Below are 24,877 nucleotides of genomic sequence, written 5' to 3'. Positions count from 1 at the left end.
AGTTTCACACAGAAACTTGTGCGAGGGAGGTATTAATCCTCTGAAGTCTTCTTCACGGTGAGCAGCCCTAGTTCTTGTTAGTGGAGGAGTGGCTTTGTCCTATTCTAAATTTAACAGAGTCTGATTTTTACAGAAGCTCAGCAATTTTAATGCATTAGTTTCTTCAGTCAGACTAACACTGTAACAAAGAGAGCCGACTGACTGAGAGGCGCATTGTTGTCTGGACACAAGCCTTGTTCTTCTGAGCCTGTACAGTTCCAGACACATTTTTGCAGATGTGGTTAATTACATACTGCTTTGGACAATTAGTAAATGAGTCTGACAGTAACCTCCATGCATTAATCACAGTAAATTACACAGAGGAAGGCACAGCACAGAGGTTCAATTAACCTTTTAGCCCTTGTCTGAATGTGGCGGATGGGACTGGTTATTCAGCGAAGGCTCTAACACTCTCTCAGGTCACCAGGGAGGGAGAGCCACCCGGTGCCACAGTGGGCTTGTCAGAGATGCCGAGTCAGTCACCACCCCCTTCACCGCCACCACTGCCACAGTCCTCGCCAGGCCAGACCCCACCCTTGGGAATCATCGAGCTGTCTGGAAATCAAAGCGACCTTTGTGTGTGTGTGTGTGTTGAGGTTTTCTCGCAACGGATCTGGCATTTATTTCCAAAGGAGTTGTGCCAGAATTCCCCAATTTATTTTGTTTATTTTAGCTGATTGTTAAATCTGACCTTGTCATAACCACCAACGCAACTTGACAGCCCTCTGAAGAAATCGGGAACCAGTGTTGGGGATTCACAAAGCTATCTACAATGATCTGCGATATCTTTAGAGTGCTGCGATTGGAAAATATGAAAGACTTTTAATGTCACTGGTTTGGCTGGTTGTATGTGCTTCAGAGCAAATGTTTCAAATTATTTTGTGGCTTTTGACATTTAGTAAAATGTGAAGAAGATATGCTTCATTCGGTAATTTGGTCCAATATGTGACCTCACGATTGTGTAGGGCTTATTAAAAGAGTGTTGAAACTCATATCAAAAATAATTCTTCATATCCCAACAGGTTTAAGCGATTGAGTGCTGATACTTTTACAAAATGCATTTTGCTATTTCACGCATTTAACACCCTTTGTTTACTGACCTATTTGAAAGCTCATTTTCGCTACTGTGTTTAGCTGAGGAATTTGCATTTTGTAGGAAAAATACTCTGCAAAAACAGACACATGCTATCAAAACTGCTTCAGCCTCACTTACAGAAATAAACTTGCCTTCAGCTGATGTGAACATTTTACTTTGAAAATAAAAAAGTGAAAGCTTGCTACACATGTAAGTGACTGAGTACTGAGCTTTCTGATTCCTTCTGTTGTCTGGTGCTTTTTTTTTGTCAGTTGTCTCCAGTTTTGGTTCTTGCAAGGCTCAGTCTTTTGCTTTGGTAGCTTACAAAATCTTAGCTCTTAGTTCTCAGTGCATCCCAGCAGAAAAAAAAACTTTTATTATTTTATGCAAACAGATGGAACTGACTTCACTGACTTGCCATAGAAAGTCAATGAAGATAATAAGTGTTCTCTCCTCCACTACAGGCAGGACTCAATTGTACTCTGTCCTTTCTCTTTATCTCTAATATGGTTCCTGAATGACAGTGTGGATTTTGGCTGCACTTGCAGTGCTCGGGCAAAACAAAAGGATGAGATGTCTTTTTGGAATTGTGTTATGTTTCAATTTATAGACCTAGCACAGCCCTGTGAAATATTTTTCATCAAGTTCATGTAATATGAGTAAGTTCTACATCTCCAGACTGCTGTAGACTATATAAGGGCTGAAGTTACTAGTAAAAAAGATGCAGATGCTACAATAATTTCCTGTATGCTGGCAGTTTAATTGAAAAAGGAACAAACACTCTTTGGCCTGTTTCTGTGTAAACGGTCGGGCCTGTTTTTACTCTTATAAAGTGGATCTCCTTACAAAGTGTACTACCTACACACTGCTCTCACACCTGCTGTAGTGAATTTCATTAAGCACAACTTAAATGCAGACCCAGCTTTAGAGTAAATCTGTGACATTATTCTTTAAAAAAAACAAACAAACTTTCATATCATTGGTCTCTTGATTTACACATCAATCTGCAGTTTCCAGTTTCTGATCCCTTTTGCACTCCTGTCTAGCAGGTTAGAAATTATAGTGTTATGATATTCAGTTGCCTTGTTAAACATTTACCTTTAATAAAACTGAAACTGAAAAAACTGGATTTAATGTTACCAAGGGTAATACTATATGTCTTGATATATTGCTCTTCTCCTTTCCTTCACTTAGTCACAGAGGAAATGCAACTGCTTGGTGTCAGTCCAGAGGTGTAACCAGAGAATCTCAAATTAGCACTTACGCATTCTTCTACCCCCATTTGGTATTTTTACACGTAGTACCTTTAATAATTACAGGATTTGCAACCTCACCTGAGTTAAGAAAAAGAGAGGGAGAGACGTATTTCCTTCCTCTCCCTGCCATGAGGATAGACAACAGAAAACCGAGCCAGACAGAGGAGACATGCAAACAGATAAATGAGGAGGAAATGCGCTTCACTGTCATTGAGCCAATTCCCAGAAACAAGTCGGTACAGTGCTGCCTCTGTCCTGCCTCGTTCAGGCCAGTTTGCACTTGTGGATTGATGCTGATACTTCAGGACTGATTTGTCTGCATTCAGCAGTGAGGCACCCTGCACAAACAATGAACAGCCTTGCAGGCTTAACACGCTGCCCTCTTGTTTCTGACTGCCCAGTGCTTCTGTGAGAACAAGTGGTCACATGACCTGGCGAGTCATAGACTAAGCAAGAGGGGACTGCCCCCCACCCCACCTCCCCAAACACTTCCTTGCGGTCACCCCAAAATCCCTGCTCCCTTGGGCTCAGTTTTCTTTCTTACCCGCACACATGCACACGCGCGCACACACACATACACATGCTAAACCGCTGATGTTGTTCCTTTGTGTTAACACACAAGTTTTCATAGCACACTCACATCAGCTAAACAGAATCCACATTCGCATTCACTCATGCGACACCTAAATGTGTACACACATATATACACGGTCCACGAGCACTCATACATTCACGGCCACCCACTTGGACAACAGGCAGGACTGACAATAAAGCACAACCTTAGGCTCCCAGATGCCTAAAAGAACACGACCCTTTGTCATCCATACTGGGAACCTTTCCTCTAAGGGAGGAGCACTTTTTGAAGTTGAAACATGATTTTGCTTTAAAACTTTGTCTCAAACCTTTAAAGGGCCTCACAAAGACCTTCTCAGACATGCAGCCAAACGCACATCAAACCCCTCGTCCCTTTCTTTCATTTTTATCTATGCCTCTCAGTCTGCCATAGTCCACATAATACAATGTTGCAATAGTTGAATCTTTTTTTTAAAGATCTAATGTAAAAGTGCTTATTTACTACCAGTTTTCACTCCAAATGATGTGTTTCAGGAAGAGAAATTCAAAATACTTTTTCAAAGAGGTGGACAGCCTAAAGAGTGACTTTACTTGTCTTGTAGAAAGATGGGGAATTACTGCATTTCCATTATCCAGATATTGTGTGAAACAACATTACTAAAGGATGCTTCACTTTTCATAAATAAATACACAGATCAGTGCTGCATTCTGCCCACTCCTTGCAGGTAGTGTGTGTGTGTGTGTGTGTGTGTGTGTGTGTTACAGTTTCATTTATAAATTAGACTACTAATGATCCCTAAAAAATGAAAACAGAACCAAGTGCAGCCTTTTAATGACCATTTTTTTTTTGCAGTGCATGACTAACACCCACCCCCCATCACCACTCCTGTTGCTGCTCGGCTGGAATTCCTCGCGGATCACTGCCTGCGTCCTCTTTATTCCCATTCTCTTCCTCCTCCAACACCTGGCCGTTGCCCCCCCACTCAGTCCTCTGTGCCCTCTCCCTGCTCTCCCCTCTAGCCCCTCATTAATCTGTCCTGATATTGATGGGAGCTGAATGCTGGCAAATGACTGCCTGTGAAGGCCCTTCATGCACCCGCTTCTCACCCTGCCTGTAACCCCGCACAGGCTTGATTTGCTTGCCAACCGTTCACCACGCTTGTGAATCAGTCTCTCTGTGCTTCAGCTGGCTCAATCCTTCAATCTGTTTATCTATATCATTTTGTTCCTCCTGATCCCCCATATCTGCGCCTAATCTTTAGGTTTGTCAGGATTCTCCTGGCTGTATTTTATTTTATTTTTTTCATGTTTGAGCCTGTCTTTAATGTTGAATTCTGCTACCTATTGATGGCTTTTTTTATTACGAGGATTTTTAAGATTTATATTAAAATTTTTCCACAAGTAAAGTTGTTACAGAACCTGCCATTCTGCAACGATGTGTGATTTCATCTGATTAGCAGGGACAGTGCACGTTAGTGGTTCACAGTATGGAATAATAAAATGCAAAAATGTCAGATGTAAGCAAAATTGCAACACATCCACATCCAGAAGTCTAGTGGCGGGTCACAAAAACACAATTTATAAAAATGACACACAGATGTAGAAACAAAAGACAGAGATGTATACGAGTAATACATCATACTAAGTTAGTATAATAATACATCACATGTTCTTTCAAACACATTACCTAATAATTAATTCAAGATACACAAAGTCATTGTTTCTACTACAGCTTTTATAGTCACCGGAGTTGAACCAGTTGAACAGCGAGTGGAGATCTTGGCCTTATATGTTTGGCTGGTTTTTCCTCCCTAGTCATCAACACATCCAAGCAGGGAATTGTTTTTTGGAAGAACACTGTTTCTTTGTTCTAGAAGAGTTCCAGAGAAATGCAAAAAGGAGCACTGGAGCTGTTTTGGCCTTAATAATAAACTTTAGGTTGTTATGGGGTTTTTTTTCTCTTTGTCATCCATTTTTATATGTACACACATGTGTGTAAATGTAAAGATGATGCAATGGAGTGAACACTGTATATTCTGTTGCGTGTAGATGTTTATATCCCCTTCACGTCTCTACTTCTAAAACCCTTAGAAACTCCCATCGAGATATTTCAGTTTGAAATATAACACTTTTACTTGTGTGACATTTTTATTTCCTGCTCATTCCCCTTCTTCTATTAAAGCTATGAAGAAAGGCTGGGCAGAAGTTCCCGACAATGTGTGTTTAAATGAATGAGATGAAGTGACGCTGTTAAGGGTAAATTTGGTTAGACTGAGAAATAAAGTGGTTTCTAGGGGGACATAAAATCTTCAGGTAGAATTTAATACACTATGTTTTAGATTTTGTTTTTGTTTTCAGGGGCTGAATGAGGTTTGATTTTTAAGGTTTTAACAGCCTAACCAAAACCAGGTGGAAGTATCTTGGTTTAGCTTTTACTATGCAACTCTGCTGACAATGTTTTTAGAGGCATTTAATCTTTTCTGTGGTGTGTCTGAGGGTTGAATATCTGGTTGTTGAGAGCACTGTCTGTAATCATGAAGCTCAACACGTTTTTCCCCGTCTGATAAGCAGTTCCACTTTATCACTCCCTCCTGTCCTCTAGGTGATGTTATCTTGACTAGAAGAACTAAAGTCTTTTAAGTCCTTCTTGTATGGGCATGCATGCAACTCAGTTCATACAACAGGACACAGGATACGTTTCTAGTAAATGAGTTACAGATCAACACACAGAGCTCCTGTGTATGTTTCTGAAGGTAGTTGTGGCTGAGACGTGATAACTTTTGGGTACAGTCTTTGCCCTACAAAGTATGCCAGCTACTTAGCATTGTGTCTGTGTTTATCCTTCAGATGTGCCAAGTTCTGGAGTGGCCTGGAGCTGGAGATTGTTTCTTTTGTGCTTTTCAAGCACAACAGCCAGACCTGGGGCAGGGTTTTTGTTCAGTTCAAAATCATCTGCTTGTCAATGTATTTTTTCATGATGAATTATTGAAGTATATATAATGGGGAAAAGGCCTGTACAGCCTTACGTCGAACTAGGCATCTATTTTATTTCTTCTGGTAATTGCACTGCATACCGTCCACATGGTCGCAAACTTTGGGCTGAAAGTTGACGTTGACAGTCCGCTGAGCCTTGGACACCCTTGCGTACTTGGGAAGATGCCATACTTTACATCCTGCAAACCCATATGACTATTATGGATGGAGAAAGCAGGACGTGGTCTTTACTGTTAACAGAATTCTAGAACAGTTATTTTCTTACCTGCACAGAAACAACTGTTGCTCTGGTTTCTTGAAGATACTTTTATTTCTTGACTTTGAGTAATATCAGTAAAATCACTCAAACAACAATATTTTCTTTTCCTTTGACTTACTCCTAGGCAGTGCTATCTCCTGCCATTAGTCAGCACAAGTTCTGTTTGTATGTCTTACTTCTGTGTTCAGCTGTCAGAGGCAGCACTTGGCACTGAAATATGCCTTTTGTCTTTTTCCTGTTGGAATGATCATTAAAGTTGCTCACATAAAGAAGCTTTTTTTTCTTAGTTTCTGGGCAAGCAGTCATAAAAAACAATCTTTCATGTGTGTCACAAGTAAATATGGCGATAGGAGTTAAACTCAAGGTTGAACAGACGCTGAAAATACACTTATGCGTTTTAGCTGTTGAGGAGATAAGGGAAACAAAGTACTCTGTCAGGCTAAGTGGCTGTAATGGCTGTAGAACAAACAGAAGGAGGGTTTACTTCTTCAGAGGAGAGAAGGACTTTGCATTCCACAGAAAACCACAAAGCATCTCTGGATTTAACTTGAGCCAGACGCTGTCTGTTTACCTTGCAGGTTGTAATGCAAACATTTATCCAAGTTTATAGGCGAATGGCCAAGTCTGGCGCACACCTTCCTGTTCCCGACATAATGCCACATGACAGATACACTAAGCCAACTTGCTATGCGAGTACTATGAAACCTTAAAAGGGGGATTTCTTAAAACCAAAGAATCTTTGCTTTAGGCAGAGTTGTGTTGGTACATTTGCAGTGGAAAGTGTTTTTAATTGTATGGCCAAATAGAACGAGAGTTTATATTTTTGTTCTTTCTCAAATTTTTATTTGTTTTATCCAAACCTTGTTTATATCCAGACAGTGCCCTTGCTAAAGTGCCCTTTAGCAATAAAAAAATTAAAGTCTTGAAAATATTGAAGTCTGCTTGTAAAGTTAATCATTTTAAATTGTTATAGTTTTGTAACACTATTCTTATGCAGTTGTTTAACTTCTTGACACTTTTGTGAAACAGTAGCAGGCCTTTGAGACTTAAAGTTTCTTTAAAAACCCACTTTAAGCAATTTAATATGCTCAGGCTGGCCCTCATTTCAGATGAAGGGTACACTGTCTGAGGGCTGGCACAGATCAGGGAAGAGGCTTTTGCCTTGTATAAACAGTCTCCAAGGTAGCGCTGTCTTGCTTTCTTTAAGTCCCCTCCATCTTTTCTCTCCTTTTCCCCTTTTCTCTCCCCTTCTCTCCTTTAGCTTCTGTCTTCTTTCACAGCTGACCACCGTGAAACCATTAGCTCTGTGTTTGTGCTCCACTGGTATCCAATGTCTCCCAGTGTATGTTAGTTTGACTAACAGTAAGTCCTTAAGGTGCCTTAATGGTTGGGCAACACAATTTCCATTGTGCTGTGCAGTTGTTGATTAAGAGGATGTTGATTGCTGGGGCTTTAGGGGTGCCTGTACCGTAAGTGATATTTGGGTTATTCTGTGGCCTGTTGTTGCTCTGTGTCTGTGTGATTGGATGCGGTAATGGTCCCAGCAGTGAAGCAGGCATGCAGGCAGGAAGGTATTTGACTGAGGTACTGCCTTCCACTGCCTCCCATTCTCTGCTTTATAGACCTTCAGAAGGTTGTGACCCCACCATAACTCTTCCACAGCTAGAGAGGGAGAGGAGCTTGCTCACAGGCCTGGAATCCGCCAGTGTGCCTTTCCTCCCGTGTGATCCCCCTTGCCTTCCTCTTCCATGAAATGTGTGGTCCTCATCAGGAAAAGCAGGGTGGGGACAGACAGCGGTGGTGATAGTTAAACAGTCATGCCTGTTAGGAGGTACACTTTCTTTCTCTCTGGGTCACAGAGTGTGGGGGATTAGAGCTGATAATGGGGTGGATGTAATAAAGCAATGTCAGGTGGTAGCAGAGAGGAAACAATACCTATGATCTGGGGTGGAGATGGGACGATGGGGTTCAGATGAGGTGGACTGTAGGAAACAGGACAGTCGGTGGAAACAAGAAAAGAAAATATGCTAGAGAAGGAAATGAATGTAAATGAGGATAATTGCAAACAGGAAATCTTTGGTGTACTGCTAAAAGGAAATGAATCATTACTCTTCTTTAACCCTCCTCACACAGCAACAGGCCTTGTAAAACACAAATAAAGATACCCATTAATATACATTACACTCCTCCATCTACCCTCCCTCTTTCACATGATCGGTCCGTAACATCCTTAACAGCACCATTTTATTGTAAGTTGCTCAACCGCATAGAGCATTTTCTTTTTCTGCACCTACCTCATTACTTTTTAATGTGCATACATTATTTAAAGCCTCTTATCTTAAGTATCATTCTTTCCATAACATTAGCAACAAAGAAGTGAGAAAATATATTGGCTTAGTACCCCGTGCAGTTGATTAACTAGCATGGGATTTGGGTGGTGTGTGGGTCTGTCTACATGTGTGCGTGTGGAGGCAGCAATATCTGCCCAGACAGAGAAAGTCTGATGTGATGACTTTCTTGGCAGACAGGCTGTATTGACTGGCAAGAGATCAGCTTCCCTAGTTTGACCTCTCACACATCAATAACGCTGCTAAAATTCCTCCAGATGACATGCAGGCATGAAATGTTGTACCTGGAAGCTTAACAGAAAACTCTGGATGGAAAAGGGCAGATTTGGTTGAATGGCATTTTTGACGGTGACATTTCTTCCCCCCCCCCCCCCCTTCAATCGTAATTATTTTGATTTATTTATTGATTCCAGGGTGTGTGAATTCATTGACATGCTTGAACGCTGTCTTGAATTCCAGTAAAGTTAACACAGCATGTCAAAGCATGTTCATATAGTATCATGCTAGCTTCTAATCTCCTATCTTAACATAACAACAACATTTTTTGAAAAGATTTGATATAATGAGCAATTATAATATTATTTGTCTTTCCTGATATAATATAGAACTTGAACTAATAGAACCAGTGTTTAAACGCTGGTAACTGTGGCAGACAGTGATTCTTCATATCTCCAAAGCTATTTAACAACACACACAATTTAAAAAGGTAAGATGATAAATAGAGTTGTTGTTGATGAACATGGATGTGTCATACAGGGAGGATATTGGTGTCCTTGTGTAGATAGAGCAAGGCCACATCTTGCAACCTTGGTTATTCAATAGCAGACAGTTCATGAGCTATCAAAGGTGAAACACAGAAACCAGGTACCGGTATATTTCTTAAATGACTTCAACGGTTTGCTGTGTTTTCAGACTCTCTTGGTATAAATGATTTTTAAGTTATTAAATGTTACTGCTTTATTTTGTATCCAACCTCTTCACAGATGAAGGTTCCTGTTTGCGTCCTTGATTGCTTGTAATCACAACTTAGCCTGTGACAAATACTGTTTTGCACCAAGGAAAAGCTACTCATTTATTTAGGTTTTGTGAAACATTTACAGCTCCAGATGAGCTGCATTTATCATTAAACACAACAGTCTTAGGGGTCTTCTTGTTTTTTCCCCCAGTACTTGACCCAGAAATCAAATTAGGGTGTTTAAAAAAAAATCTGTGTTGTTTCGGAGATACACTTCAGTATATGAGAACTGCACATCCTACTGCAGATTCTCACTGTCATTTGTGGAGCTGTCTTGATATGTCTTGATTAGGGCTTAATGCTGCTGAAAAAAAGTCATAATTCAAACTAAATACTTAAAAGCCGTCTTAAGCATAGAGATATAAGAAAGATTACTGGAGAGAAATATTTACTTGTAAGTACCATAAACCGAAGCCACTGTCTTGCACATTTTGTAATGCACGTAATGGTACTGTACAGCATTCTTTGCTGTAATTCTTATTAAATGTTTATCAATCTGGTGTCAATCAATCCTGTTCAGTTTATAGGTTCCCTTTTGTTGGGACTATCTTAGTGGAGCCTTCAATGTGACTGTAAAAACTGTCAAATGTATTTTTCAATGAAGCTAATTAGTCTTTGGCCAAAATCCAGCTCTGAATCTTAAAGGAACCTTATCAACAAACCTCAAATGATAAAGATCCAGTGCCCATGCACTGGAATTTACAACCGGTTTTAAAGCAACTTTCAAAGGACGACAGTCTTTAAAAGAATGTAGAATAGGTTGTAAACTAAATTTGTTTGTCAGACTTTAATGGCTTGACTTGGCTGGTAATATATAGTAGAATCCTTTTTATCAGCCAAGCAAGGACAGGCCAGTACAATAAAAAGGGGTACCTACCTCGCTTTCACACAAACATACCTAGACATACACTTTCTTTTCAACCCAGAGTTGAACTCTGGGGGATTCTCCTTGTATTAAATCTCCAAAGCACTTTTTCTTGCATCATATTTTCCTCATTTTTGCCAGAGCTGCCAATCAAACTGGTAGGCATGGAGATAGCTGGTCCCTTGACTGCCACAGATCTCATCTCATGTAGGGCAAATTAGGAGGGGAAATTGGTCCCTTTGCTTCCACACTCTCTGAGTATATTTTAAGCTGGGGGGAACATCTCATCTTTAGGACTAATACAAGCATATCGTGATCACACAGCTCCTAAAAGGCCTCTAGGAAGATCAAAAAAGAAAGGAGAAGGAGAGAAAACTTGTTTTTCCGTGAGCATTGTACGTTTTTAATCAACCGCTTTTGACTAATGGCTTGTAGGCAAGGTGTGGGAGGCTGGTGGTGATTATTTCCATCAAGTCAATTAGTAGTGGTTTCTGAAAAGCTGTCACTTTGATGAAAGGTGATTTGTGCATCCCTGTCTAACTTTGCTGCAGGTATTTCAACCACACTCATGGATGAACACTAGAGTGCTCATACAACACTTAAAACGATTGGATGGTTAGAGGAATGTCACTAGTATGGCCTCTTTTTTTTGAGTCATACACATGTTCACTTCAGCTGCTGCTTATAAAACTGCGGAACCACTTTTACAGAATTTTCCACTGCAAAATTTGAAATGTACTGATTGTTTAAACAGGTCTTGTTGGAGTGTCAGGCATTTTTGGGAAATATGGAAGGCGTACTAATAAATCCTCAAGCGTGTGTTATTAGCCAGGTTTCTTTCAGACGGCTTATGTGAGGCCAGGTGACTGTTCCCGCTCACAGTTTATTGCTTAGATTGACGTATCTCTACCATGAAATATGGTGTCATCTAACTGAACTATTTTAAGGGTAAAACTTCCTTAATGATGCGCCCCTACAGGTGTCACTGATAGCAAAAACATATCGTCTAAGAAAATCTGCACTTTCGCATGACTGGCACAACAGTAGTATTGTAGTCAAAGGTAATGTGGGGTGGTGGCAGTTGTTAAATGATTACAAAAACGCCCACCACTTTTCTCAACGTCTGACTAGTTTGGAAAGTTTTTCTGTGAATATAAGACTTCTTTTACTACCTATCCAACAAAAAGTTAGGATTCATTACTCGTGAAACATTTACTATATATCTATAAACTATAGAAACCTGCAAGCCTACTAACATAAAAAGCTAAAGTTACATGCTTATTATACCTATAGTATAGTACTTTTTATAAGCAGGCCCATAAAAGGCAATTTAGTTATGTTTCCATGCTACTCTGCTTGTTTACATTAAATAAGCATTGGCTAAATAAGAAAATATAAACTGTGTAGGGAGATACAGCAACTCAAAGAGTACCTGGCTGTTTTTACATTTACAGTACAAACAACCTTAAGCTGTCTTCTGTCATCACAAAAATTAAAAGAACCCATGAGATGCTAAGTTTGTTAATGGCAGGCCGTTTGAGAACCTGACATACGTCAAGTCACAGTTTTTGCATCTCTTACATTTGTTTTTTGGCTGTTGTCCCATGGCATTGCTGACAAGTTAAGTTACATTGACTGATAACACAGCTTGGCTGTGTAGGGATTACTGTCGTACATCCTGCTTGAGGCCTCCTGGGAATGCCATGCTGTATCATTCTGTCAACCATTAGTGCTGTGAGAGTGCTCTACTTTCTGTGTGTCCGTGTTGTCAGTGTTGTACTATATTTCACTCTGCACCATGCTCTGCCAAAATCAACTGCCCGGCTTCCTCCCTCATCTTTCTCTGCCTTGGAAAACCCAACACTCTGCATCCTTGATGAAGTGGGGCTGAATTTTGAGTCCTACCCAAGACTGAAAAATGAAGCCAAAGCAGAAGAGCATAAACCTGTAGTTCCTCTAATGACCACTTGAGGCTGGCTCCAAAATAAAGGCAATCCCATGTTAAAGTGTCCATCATATGAAAGATACTCTTTACAGCCTATTACAAATAATGGGTTTTAGCCCCTACGGATATTTTTTTTTTTTCCTTTTTAGTTTTTTTTTTCTCTTTTAAAAGAACTCACTGGACACTGGTTTGGGCCATGGGTGCTTTGTGTAGCAAGTAGTGGTAGGCCTTGTTTCTGCTAATTAAAGTTACTGAACTGAATCTTTCTGTCATGTTTGTGCTGTTAGTGCCTTTTGAAAATGTTTTAAATAAAATTACCTGATAAATAGTATCTCTTGCTGTATAGTAGAGCATCTGAAAAGTTGGAGCTTCACTCCTGTTGAGTAAAATTCTTGTGTTTTTATGATTCTGTTACATATCACTAATTAGCAGATGTGTATGCTTTAGAGCCATACAGCTTATGAATGTTGCATAGCTAACCTTACAAGCATTAACATGGTTAATGGTGTCTATCTTATATATACAGTGTATGGTCTTTCCTAACACACCTACACCATCATCTCAATTCTGAATACTTCTGGAACTCATTAGTAATCTACACACGCTATAAATCTCTCTGATATGATGTCTCACTACTGACACACCTGTACACCCAGGGCTGTATGCCAGTCTGCCTTGGACACTTTGAGAAAGAAAAGCTGTATTTCTGGTGTTTGGGTCCATAGTGCATGGTCCACAAAGCCTGTTTCATTGTAAAAGTGGGATTAAAAATTCATTTAACACACAGGGATAAGCTGTTCTGTGACAGTGGTGGGAGCTCTACAGTACCTTTAATGGGCCCAGCTTGTGCTGACAGATGAGTTGAGCTAAGTTGCTCTAGACCAGGGGCTCCATCCACTTCCTATTTCTAAATGAAACAGACTGTTATTATTTCCAACAGGCCATACAGTAGCCTTGTCCATCATTAAAGCTATGAATCATGTCTCTGCACTAGCAGTGGCTCCCTCAGGGGTATATCATTCCCTTTCTCCTTAATCTGGGCAGATTTCCGTGCTGGGTCCACTCTATAGGATTCTGTTTTTAGGAACAGCTTGCTCATGTTACTCTACAACTGCACTGCATACTACAATCTTCCCACATTTGCCATTAAATATTGTGGTTTCAGGTGTTCAGTGTAGTAGAACGTGATACACATGCAGATTTCAACAGTGGTTAAACTGAACTTTACACAGCTTGGATTTTATGAGGAGAATGTTTAGCTGCTTTTTAGCTCTGTTAGATGACATTATCACAGCAACGGAAAGAACCATATGCGGTTTATGCCGATGCTGAAGTGAGCGTTGAGGGATTTGTTCCATTCAAAGCAGAGGTTACAGTTCTGGTTGCAAGAAAGATAAAAAAGAAGTCATGCTTCTAAGCTGCTTCATACTGTTTTTAGAGGTCAATTGCATCTTTAAAATACTCGCATTAAACCTAAAGGGTCTAAATATAGGCTAGTTTGTTTGGGGGGGAAAACAATCTGTATGTTCTCTTTGATTCTGTTTAAAGCTACCATGTCAGACTAATTTATATGCAGGATTTTTCTTTCAGCAGTGATGCAATAAGCTGCAAAGCAATTTGTCAATTGGGTTCTTCATGCTGCTAAAAGAAAGTGAAGGAGAAATATCTCACTATATAATTACACATGAGCGTGTAACAGCATGTACACTATGTACTTGTATGTGATTGAAAGCCAGGAGACGGCTTTCTATTTGAAAAGCTGTGCTCTTTGTGTTACCTGCCCTGGGAAAAGGTGTACAGGTTTCGTTTAAAGATTAACTTTGGCAGGAGAGCCATCTATCACTCAGATTGCGGGATTCTGTCTGTCTCCTCTAACTAATTGGTTTTCTATCTATCAAAAACTGATTTCTATGCCCTTTGGCCAAATCATGAGTGCTCACGCAGTAGTACAAACCGACTGTGAAAAAGGGGAAAAGGAAATACCAGGACCACAACTTCTGCAGTAAGAAAGAATAATGCATGAAAAGATTTTACACAGCACCTATCAATGATATCATTTATTCCTCTCATTCATTAGTGCTTGAACACAATAGTGTACACACTAGATTCCTTTCAGTCTGAAGTTTTCAGCACACATTTGCATGTTCAAAATGTTTATTTTCTTTCTCGCTATGGTTGTTTCAGCTGAAATGTCTTTTCTGTGAACAGCTCTTCTCTGTATCCCTCATTGAAAATGCTGCTGCTTTCTTTAGAAAGCTGAGATGCAGCGTTGACCCCTCTTAGAGAAGAAGAGTATTGTTATAGTACCACTGCCCCCCCCCCCCCCCCCCTCCACTCCCCCCGCCTGTCACTTCAGACAGCCTCTCACTGGAGAGCTCTCTCTCAGATCAGCACTAAACTCTCCTTAGTCTCAGGAAGTGTTGGAGGAAGCACTCTCAGCCTAGTAGGCTTTTCTTAGATTCCTAGGTCTCATTGCATATTCATAGTACCCTCCAAAGTCAAGGGTATCAGGTTTGAAATGGGGGGGGGGAAAAAGACATCCAACATTTAATTATTTACTGTCAAATTGTTATCGCTGTCTGTGATCTGAGAAAGGTTGGCTCATTAATGCTTCATATTTGAAAGCATTTCTTTGTCGAGAGAAATATCGTTGCTGTTTTTCGACCGCCAACACGGTGTCCATTTTCCCGCGAGCTGCATCCCTCAGCTGCCGCACAAACAATACAAAGACACTCTCTGCTGTAAGTGGGAAATTGAGAGGCTGCAGTTTGTCATCAGATCTGTGTCCTTCTGAACAACAGATTCTGGTGTTGGAAAAATCCATTACACAGTTTCCAGTGTTAGGGGGATATATTGCAAAATGCCAACTTGTTTGGTAATGAAGAGATCATCTGGAAGACTTTCTGGGGGGAAACCTACAATCTTTTAATGACTATTTAAGTTTAGAGAGCGATTGGGGGGGAAGTCTCTTCCCATGCTAAATTTTTTTCTCAATTACAAAACGCATGTCTAAAAAAGTTTTTCACAAAAAAAGTTTTTTGTTTTTGTTTTGTTTTTTTCCAAATGAAGAAATAATGTACACATCGAGTACTCAGTCACTTTTAATATTTAATAAGCCCACATTGGGGTGCTTTTAAATTTGATAACATTTTTCACAGAACAGGAAATATTCTTCAGTCAAATACAGCAAAGAGAATAGTCATTATTTAACACATATGTTTCAAATATACCTTGATTGATATCCTGTAATTGAGTTAGTTGACAGACAGGTAATTTAGACTTCCAGTGTAACGTGAGCACCATGTGTTATTAATCTGTTTTTTCTATTAAAGGCCTAATGGAAGTCTTGTGAGGTCTGTTAGGCATTTTAAATCATCTAATTAAAGGCCTTTAATAAAACTTGCCCTGATTGATTGTACCTGATTTTATACTTTTCTGTGATCTGTTTTATTAATGGTCATTTTTCTTTCTTTTGTTTTTTGTTATTTTAACTATTTAAAAGTGGCAGTAAAATCCAAAACGAAGCCTGTCTGTTAATAAGCCTTAACTGTATGTGGACCCCCAACTTGCCCATTCTGAGGCTGGAAACAACCCCAATGGTACCGATCATAACAACCAGATGAACCAGCGGTAGCTTGATATCAATACGTCAGTGCTATTCCCAAGAGTGTCAGAATTCAAATCCTCACACTGTAAACAACTGCCCACAAGAACAAACCAAAATAAGTGATTCCTGTTGCTGGATTTAGATGAGAACCTCTGTACCATGTCCTCTTTTTGATTAATAGCCAAAGGGTCGTGCTGAGCAGCCATGCTCTGCCACAGCTGGGGGTTCACACTGAAAACGAGGCAGTGGCTGACAGTGGAGAGCTATGTGCCGCTCTGCTCCACGGGAGGTAATGAATCGGTGTGGCTGCCGCGGACTGGAGTGTAGACAGCAGGAGGAAGAAAAGTGATCAGTCTTTCAGGGAGAGGTTCTACTTTTCCAGCATGTGGGCTGCTGATAGCTGGAGAGTCTGAGCATAAAGGAGAGAAGAAGGGGTTGAGAGGAGCTGTGCTATGAGAGAAGGAAGAGAGAGAGATTGGAGAAAGAATGAAGCGGTATAGTGTGACGGGAGGGATACTGAAAAGCAACAAATGGAGGGAGAGAGAAAAAAACAAGAAGAAGAGAAAGAGGAGGCTGGAGTGTTACATTCTTGGGGAAATTTCTCTCCCTAACCACCACAGAGGGGGTTCATTATTCTCACTTTACTTTCCACTAATTATCGTTATCATTATGGGGGATAATTACCATTTCACTCCCTAACACCCATGTAGACTCCTCAGCTCTGAGTCACACACAAGGTTATCAATAGATGCTCAATTGCAGTCTTATCTGCCTAATTATAAGATTTAGACTTTGTGATAACTGAATAGGATGCGAAATCTGGTATTATGTCTTCTGAGTGCTGGTGCGATGCTGAAAGTCAGCACAAGGCCCTGAAATAAACCAGCGTGTGTGGAACCTGTTAATTAAAAGCTGCTGCCTTTGCTGGAATAAAAATCTGAGAAAACCCAGGGTTATGAAACAACTTTAAATCTCCAACATTTCTTGCAGGCTGTTACAGAGCTACGGATTTTGTTCAGAGTATGCACAGGGCTGAACAAAGTCCTGTGAGACAGAGATCCTCTCTGGCTTTGATTTCATTCACTTATTACTCGTAAAAAATTAATTAATTAATTTAAAAAACAGATCTATCTAACCTTGACTCTACTTTTAATTAACCCACACTGTTAGCACCTGGTCCATCAGTCCATTCAACAATGATAATGAAGAGCCACAGCAAGCATTTGTCTGCTGGCCCTGCATAACAATCACTGGCTGTGACTTATGTTAAGCTTAGTAGCCGTGTTTGTCAAGGGGGCTTCTAAATCCCTCTGTGGCATTTTGGACTTGCAGCTGACGCCTTGAACCTGATGAATGGTCTCTACATCTGCTGCAGTTCAACACTAGTCTACAAGACAGACACAGGCATAATGAGCTGAAGAAATTCATTAGACCTTCCCTCTGTTAAAGTGTGTGGCACAAGTGAGAGGAAGTGGTGGAAAAGCAGGCGTGAGGGCATGGGTACAGAGATTAAGCAAAACGAGCAAAGGAGGCGACTGTGCCAATGGCTCAGTAAGCATATGACAGACAGTTGGTTCAGGCTGGAGGAATGTGTGGCACAGATGACCTCATGACAGATAGGAGGCACATTTCTGTTTGACCCCAATTACCAGAGTTGTTTCTCTCCCTCATATACAGTGCAGTATAGGGTGTAGCCTCTATTCTATGTCATGGAGATTCTATTGTATTTGTTTTTTGTTATTCTGAGCTCTAAGCTCTATTCTTTCTATAAAGTCATACAAATAACACCACAGCTGTTATGAAACCTATAGCAATGTAACTAGTGCTCTTTTTATTGACTAGACAAATGAGAATGGGAACAGAAAACATTCGACATCCTCCCCCCTTTTTTCCAGCACATTTAAAACAGTCCTTTATAATATAAAGAAATATTCAGATGTTTCAGTAAGCATTACAACACTTTAACATTTCATACTGTAGACTTCCCCTTAAATTGTTTGTCTGACTCAAGCAGTTCATATTCAACCCCAGTAATATTATGTTTCTGCCATCTCTTCTTATGGCTCTCCACAGAGACACTCATGGACTCCACTACAGCCACGGCGGAGCTCGGCTGGACTGTCTACCCTGTGTCAGGGTCAAGTGACAACAGTGTAAGTGCCTGCTTTTACTTTGTGCCACTTCTGACAGTGAAGATTTCGTTTAAGCTATTATTTAAGCATTTATAAGTGTGGCAAAGATTTTTTTAAATGTAGTTTTTGGTCACATATTTACATTGAAATAACAGTCACAACATTACAGTTATCACAGTGCCACAGATTGTGCCATGTAGCACTTTTTTCAAGAACTAAATAGAAAAGTTCTCAGTTTGACATCAGTGTTTCAATCAAGAAAGAAGTACAAAAAACAGAACAAGGAATCGTCCTAGTTCTTTATTAAATAGATCTTCCCTCCCAGCTGTTCTATGATTAACCTGTAATAGCCTCTGTTGTACTTAGTGCCCCTGTCCTTTCTTTAAAAGTCGATAAGGTTAATTGTTTAAATGCTTTTAATTTTGCTTATTTGCTCACTCTCCCATGAAAGCTTTTTTTATGATGGTAGTCAGTGTTTTTGTTTCTCACTCTCAGGCCAAAAGATCAACCACTGAGCCTGCCTGCTCTGCAGAGCGGGAAATCACTTGAATTTAGAAATAACAAACTCCACACACTTGTGGTGTTCTTTGTACGTTTTTATCGTAGCATTTAAATATTCATACCATAGCAGTCCGTAGTTCAGATTTGATTGCTTTCTTTTTAGATTCTTTGAACAGGCACAGAAGAACGAGTAGCGATAGCCAACAAAGGATCTTTAATGCAGTGATTAAATTTATCAAGGCTCGGCAAAACTGCAAAGCCCTCTAAATGAAACCACATTTCTTTGTTAAAAACACAGCTCAGACATGAAAAACGCAACAAACTGTAGAGGACAAGTTCCTCAATGAGCCATGAGCTAAAAATTAGGTTCAGATCAGTTTGGTTCAGATCTATTAATATAGTGTCAAATCACAACAATAATTACCTGAAGATGCTTTATACTGCCCTACAGTTTTTGAGAGAAAATCCTAACAATCGGACAATCCTCTACGAGCAAGCATTTTGTGAAAAAACTGGCAGAACCCGGCTCAGGGAGGGGCGGCCATCTGCCACAACTTGTTGGGGGGTGAGGAGAAAGAGAAGAGAAAAAGGAATAGGGAGACATAGGGGAGACATAGGGAGACGGGACAAAACACAAACTATGAGAGAAAGAGAAGACAAAATTTAATGACACGCTGCAGTGTTATTTAACACCTTGGAAGTGAAAGAGGTAAGCCGAGAAGAAACGCTCAGTGTCTCACAAGTCCCACAACAGTCTGAGCCGATACTACCATAACTAAGGGACCAGGGTCACCTGATCTTGCCAAAAGCATATGAGCTTTATCAAAAAGGAACATTTTACCCCCCCCCCAACCCCGTTTTAAATCAATAAAATGTTGATCACAAAAAAAAAGGAACATTTTGAATCTTAAAGCTCAAAGTGGAGAGGATGTATGTTTCCAGTCTGAAAGCTGAAGGCTCTGAGGGCATCAATTAGCTGAAAAGAAAAATACAACTTCAGTAAAGTCTCAAAATAAATCGCTGAATTAACATCAATAATTCACATAAATCCTGTAGTTATTCAAAAGTAACAGGCGGAGAGAAAATATTCCCAAAATAACCAAGCCAGAGTGTTGCAAATACACACAAAGTAACAGATGCAGAAGCTTCACTGATGCAACGGTAGATTACAATGAAAGTTATCAGTGAAACAAGGAGACAAAAGTAGCACGAGCACCTAAATATATTAGGGTCCAGAAATACATGCCTCAAAAAGAAACAAACCTACAAGATGTCCCATCACTGCTGTAGAAACTCATTTCTTACAAACATGGAAAACAAGGGAAGGGAACCCCTGCTAAAACAAACAAAACCAACAACACGACTAGGGATGGGTACCGGTGTCCGGTGCCATGATGGCACCGGTTCTGACATAAACGGTAGTAACCAGACCGAAAAGCAGCGCACATTTCGGTGCTTTATTTCGGTGCTTTTTTTTCCTGAGCTGTGATACACTTCTAGCCAATCATTTTACGTTTCCGAGGTTAGTAGGCGGGCCCAGGTACGTACGTTCTTTTAGAGCAGAGCTACAGATTAAAAATGCCCAAGGCGAAGCGGTCAAAAGTCTGGCTGTACTTCACAGCAAAAGATGCAAACTCAGCAGCCTGCAACAAGTGCTTTAAGCTGATACTGTGATACTGTCAAAGGAGGTAACACCTCGAATCCCATGAAACACCTGGCTACGCATAGCGGTTCTTTTTTTTTAAAGCCCAGAAATGCGCCGTATTTGATAGCTTGCTGTGAGACCTCACACCGAGCACATCTACTGCGGGTGGGTTGCCTGTTATGAGACCCGGAGTTAGCAACATCCCCCAAAAACACGAAGAGGAGAGTCCTGGCCCCTAGCCCTGCCAGTGTAGCAGAAATGATGAGGATGATGATGGCAGCAGCAGCCGTTCTTCTCTGCGTGAGTAGCTTAATGTTGTTCGTGTGTAATTTATGTTGAGTAGGCTAACCACGTTATTACATTAATGCATGTAAGGTGAACTAGCAAACATCATCATAGCTACATGCGGCTGTCTTCTTGTTTGATGGCAGATACTCCCTTCACCCTGGCCAAAAAGGCTAAAATGGCCAAAGAAAAAGAGGGAAACAGCTGAACATGAGAGGTTTTTGGACAAAGTTTGTGTTTTTTCCATTGTTTAAGCACTGCTTCCAGCCAAGAGTGATACCATATATGCCCCACAGCTGCAGAAAAGGCTAACATTGTTATCTTTTTACAAAAAACAGCTGAACATGAGAGGTTTTTGGACCAATTTTGTGTTCTCCATTCTTTAAGCACCGGTTTGAGCACCGTTTGAGCACCTGCACAGTTTAAAAAGTACCGGTTTGGCACCGGTATCGGATAAAACCTAAACGATACCCATCCCTAAACACGACTATTTGGATTCAGGCTTGTCCCCATAGTTAACATTAGTAAAGTAAATTAATAAAACCCAAACTGAAAACGGGACTTCCAACTCAACTCATTAATAAACAAAATTATAAATAAGCAAAAAAAAAAAAAAAGAGGAATAATCCCGGTGCTGATAGAGAGATGAGGGGACCAGAGAGAATGAGAGAGAGTTCTGACCCCGTGGTCTTCTCTGGCTTTTTATGCTTGCAGGTCAATCTTTGCAGCCAATCAGCACTAGGGAGAGGAGAGAGCAGGTTAAGAATGATGACAAAAAAACAATAGGCAGGTTTTAGATGTGCTGGCAGACTCGGAGTCGGAGAATGATGTAGATTTTTTTTAATAAGATGTTGTACATTTTAGCCTCATCTGAACTTTCTGGTTCAAGGCAAGCACTTTATGGGTGAAGTATGTTCATTTAAAGCTAAATATGTGTGTTCTAATGCCAGACTGGAAGCAATGTGTTATGAGCCTTGTTGGTGTTTGATGCACAGTATTTCCACATGGTTTGCCAGCGCGTTGGTTCCTCCAAGCCACATGCGAGCCAGGCCCACTTCAAGCAGCCAAAACCAGAGTCTCCTCCACTTTTTTTCTCCACCACAGAATTTTGCCTTCCTAGAATGGATCCAAAAGAGAGAGAAAAACATTGTAGGCTTATTTGCTGGTGCATTTCAAAAAACCTCTGCCGATTTTATTCAATTATTTATGCTTCTGTGGTTTGTATTAAAGATGGTTCAAATTATACTCCATCACGCTGTGTCTGTTTGCACAGAAAAAAAAAAGTTAAAGAAAATGCAGCGATGAGAGCTGGCCGTCAGCAGTTCCATGATACAACTTCAAAGCTCTACGGTAAAAAATTTAGGACTGCTTCATCTCTACCAACCTGAGGGCACATTGTCTCTTCCCATGCTAATTTTTACAATCAATACCAAAACATTTTCTCCTGCCAGCTCTGGATTCAATCTGCAGAGAGCGAGCTAATGCAAACTCCAAAGACAGTTTACATCACATTTTTCTTTCATCTTTGCAAAATGTTTGATTCAGCAAAACATTCATTCACCATTTTTTTTTATAATGAGATTTCATATTAAGTGGAAACTCTAGACTAAGAAGTTGAATATTTAAAGAAACATGAAAAGGTCCCCGTTGTAAACTCTGTGCATGCAGTTAAAATGCTCATGGTTGCCAAAATAAGTAAAACTAGAGTCTAAACATCAAACTAAAGACCTCTAAGCTCTTCAATAATCATATGTCTTCCAGTTAAATGTGGTGTAATGCCTGAGTTTGTGGTTATTTTCTTTTCCAAATCATATTCAGTTTTATGAATATGATTTTCTCTCTCTCTCTTTCTCTTTTTTTTTTTAGTTTGGGCTCTTATTTTCCCAAATCAGTTCTTGTTTCCTTTGGAAAAGTTCCACATTGGGAGTGCAATGAAATGTAAAGTCCTTAAATCCCTGGATTTAATCAGGTATAGCTTGGCCTTATCGGTGTGGGCACTAAGGCTTTATGATGATGTGGCTGAGCTTGGCCAAAGCCTGGGCTGTTGGAAAGCAAAGAATGAGGGTGATGGAGATAGCCTGTCCCTTAGGGTCCAGGGCAACAGGTGTGGAAACAGAGCGTACTCCCCCCTCTCAGTATAACAGCAAGAGGTGCTTTACAGAAGCTATTGTCTTACACATATATATGCATGGCTTCACGGGCTTAGTTCGTGGATCAGTAACATCCAGCAGAGTGCCGCACCAGCAGTTGGCTTTCACTGCTCTCTGTAGCTTCATGAAATACTCTATATCCTAACATGGCATGTGATATGTTACAACAATGGCAATGCAAACAAGAAACAGTATGATATTACTGAAAGTCAGAAATGTTATGGCAGTTGTTATTATTCTTATCTTATTTTACAGGATACTTGAATAATGTCTGTCAAATTATTATTTTAAAAAATTCGTTCAAATGAAGCCACAAAATCGTCATCCCACAGTGGGTCTTTGGAAGTGATTTATATGAAACAATATTACGCTTCAGGATGTGTAAATCAAGTTTTATAGCTCTCTCTGTGTATTGCCAGGCAGCTCTCCTTTTTAATTATGGAAAATGACAGTCAAACAGTATATTGTGCCTAAGACAGCCATATTATTCCTGATAGTAATGATAAAAACACTAAGAATCAATATAATATTTACCAAACCAAAGTTTAGCTAGGGGCATTTAGGAAGTGTTGAGGAAATATCTCCTAATAAAAAGTCCTCACATTCTGGCAGTAAAATGCATTTCCCATGCCTAAGCACACCCACACATGAAAACCCCTGCACTCGGTGTACAGTACTTAAACTGTGTCTTTGGGCAGCTTTTGTGAAGATGGCCACAAGGAAACTGACTGCACAAAAGTAACGGTAATATGTAAATGTGTAGCACTGTTTCAACAAGTTTACACCTTACTTATGCACTTCAAGAACACATTATTAGGATAAACAGCTTCAAAGATGTGCTACAAAGAAACTGATGTGGCTGTGTTTTATCTAAAGTTACCCAGAGAGCTTGACCTAATGAAAATCAGCTATGAAAAACAGCAATAGCAGAGCAGGGTTAAGTGGTCAATGGTTTTCCTGTCAAGTGGAGCTGAGAGATGTGTGAACATCAGGTCAGACCTCCTGACCTCTTCATTGCCACGCTGAAGTACTAACAACAGTAGTCATTTAGAAATAGACTTATGGCTGCATGGCGCACACACAGCTACTGTGGAAGAAAAACTGAGGTCTCCTGCGTCGGCAGAGAGCATAATTAGGTACTCTGTGGGTTAGGTTATCATTATGTATGTGTCATAATGTGGTGCTGTACCAGGATATATCTCGTGTCATTTAGGGACACACCGCAGTGCACACTTTTCCAGAAAGACAATATGCAGCACATGTTGCAGAATGTTTGTAAAAGAAATTTGTTTCCTTGTAATTTATCAAAGATAACTAAGAATTCCTTTGGAAATAAGAATGCGGCTGCTTACGTGTAATTGTGTGGTAAACCAACAAGGCATGCTTTTTCTAAACATAAACGAGCAATTTGTAAAACACAGGGATGCTGTTTACAGTGACCACCGATTTGTTGTAATTCACAATTAAGTCTATGAAATTTTGGAGTTATGTATAGAAATATGCTAACGTAATCCACATATAACTTTGTGGAATTGGGGTAAAAGATGGAGTTGTTCTCCAACTTTCACATGTTGTGCATTAGTAATGGACAGTGGCGATTAGAGTTGACTGCAGCAGACAGTTCTACTTATGTCTGTGTGTGGGTTAGTCTCTCCTCTCGGTGAAGCCCAGTCTCCTGCAGGATTTGGCTCCCATGGCCTCTCTTGTAGTAATTGAATGCAGAGAGTGGGTGTCATTTGTCCTGTGTCCCTCTAGGGAAGCCACTCTTGCTCTGACAGATTTCCCACAACTGCAAATGGCTCGACTATGCCCCGGGAGTTTTCCACTGGGTCTCTTTCTCCATGTTTGTGTGAATAATTTATTTACTTCTGTCAGTGATAGAGCAGTGATGTGTTATGTGGCTCAGGACTGTGAAACTAAATCAGTTTAATTCAAACATCGTAATGACAAGATGCTATAAACAGACAGTAGATGTTATGTCAACCTATGAAACTGTTAAACGTTTTTAGAGTTCTGACAGTACGTTCGTCAGTGATGTGTCACTATTCTCACCAGTTTTGGGGTTGTTAAACAAGCTGTTTAGTTCTGCGTGTCTGTTTTGCAGCTAAACACTTATCTATAATGTATTTTATTTCTTGGTTTGCCAGTAAATATCTATGATAAAATGACATGCTTTTAATCATTGAAA

At 40.2% G+C, this 24,877-nt stretch overlaps 1 protein-coding gene across 4 annotated transcripts in view; it reads left to right on the top strand.

Annotated features, from left to right (window-relative positions):
- ephb2b (eph receptor B2b) overlaps positions 1-24,877 on the top strand; it is a 122,423-nt gene that overhangs the window by 27,984 nt on the left and 69,562 nt on the right. For all 4 annotated transcript variants that reach the window (XM_040005600.1, XM_040005628.1, XM_040005610.1 and 1 more), the window contains exon 2: positions 18,050-18,129. In XM_040005600.1, the coding sequence (XP_039861534.1) occupies positions 18,050-18,129 (80 nt within the window). The remainder of the gene's footprint in view (positions 1-18,049; positions 18,130-24,877) is intronic.

Source organism: Simochromis diagramma, unplaced genomic scaffold, assembly GCF_900408965.1.
Source record: "Simochromis diagramma unplaced genomic scaffold, fSimDia1.1 OVJJ01000320.1, whole genome shotgun sequence".
NCBI lineage: Eukaryota > Metazoa > Chordata > Actinopteri > Cichliformes > Cichlidae > Simochromis > Simochromis diagramma.
This window is presented reverse-complemented; position numbering and strand designations above follow the sequence as displayed.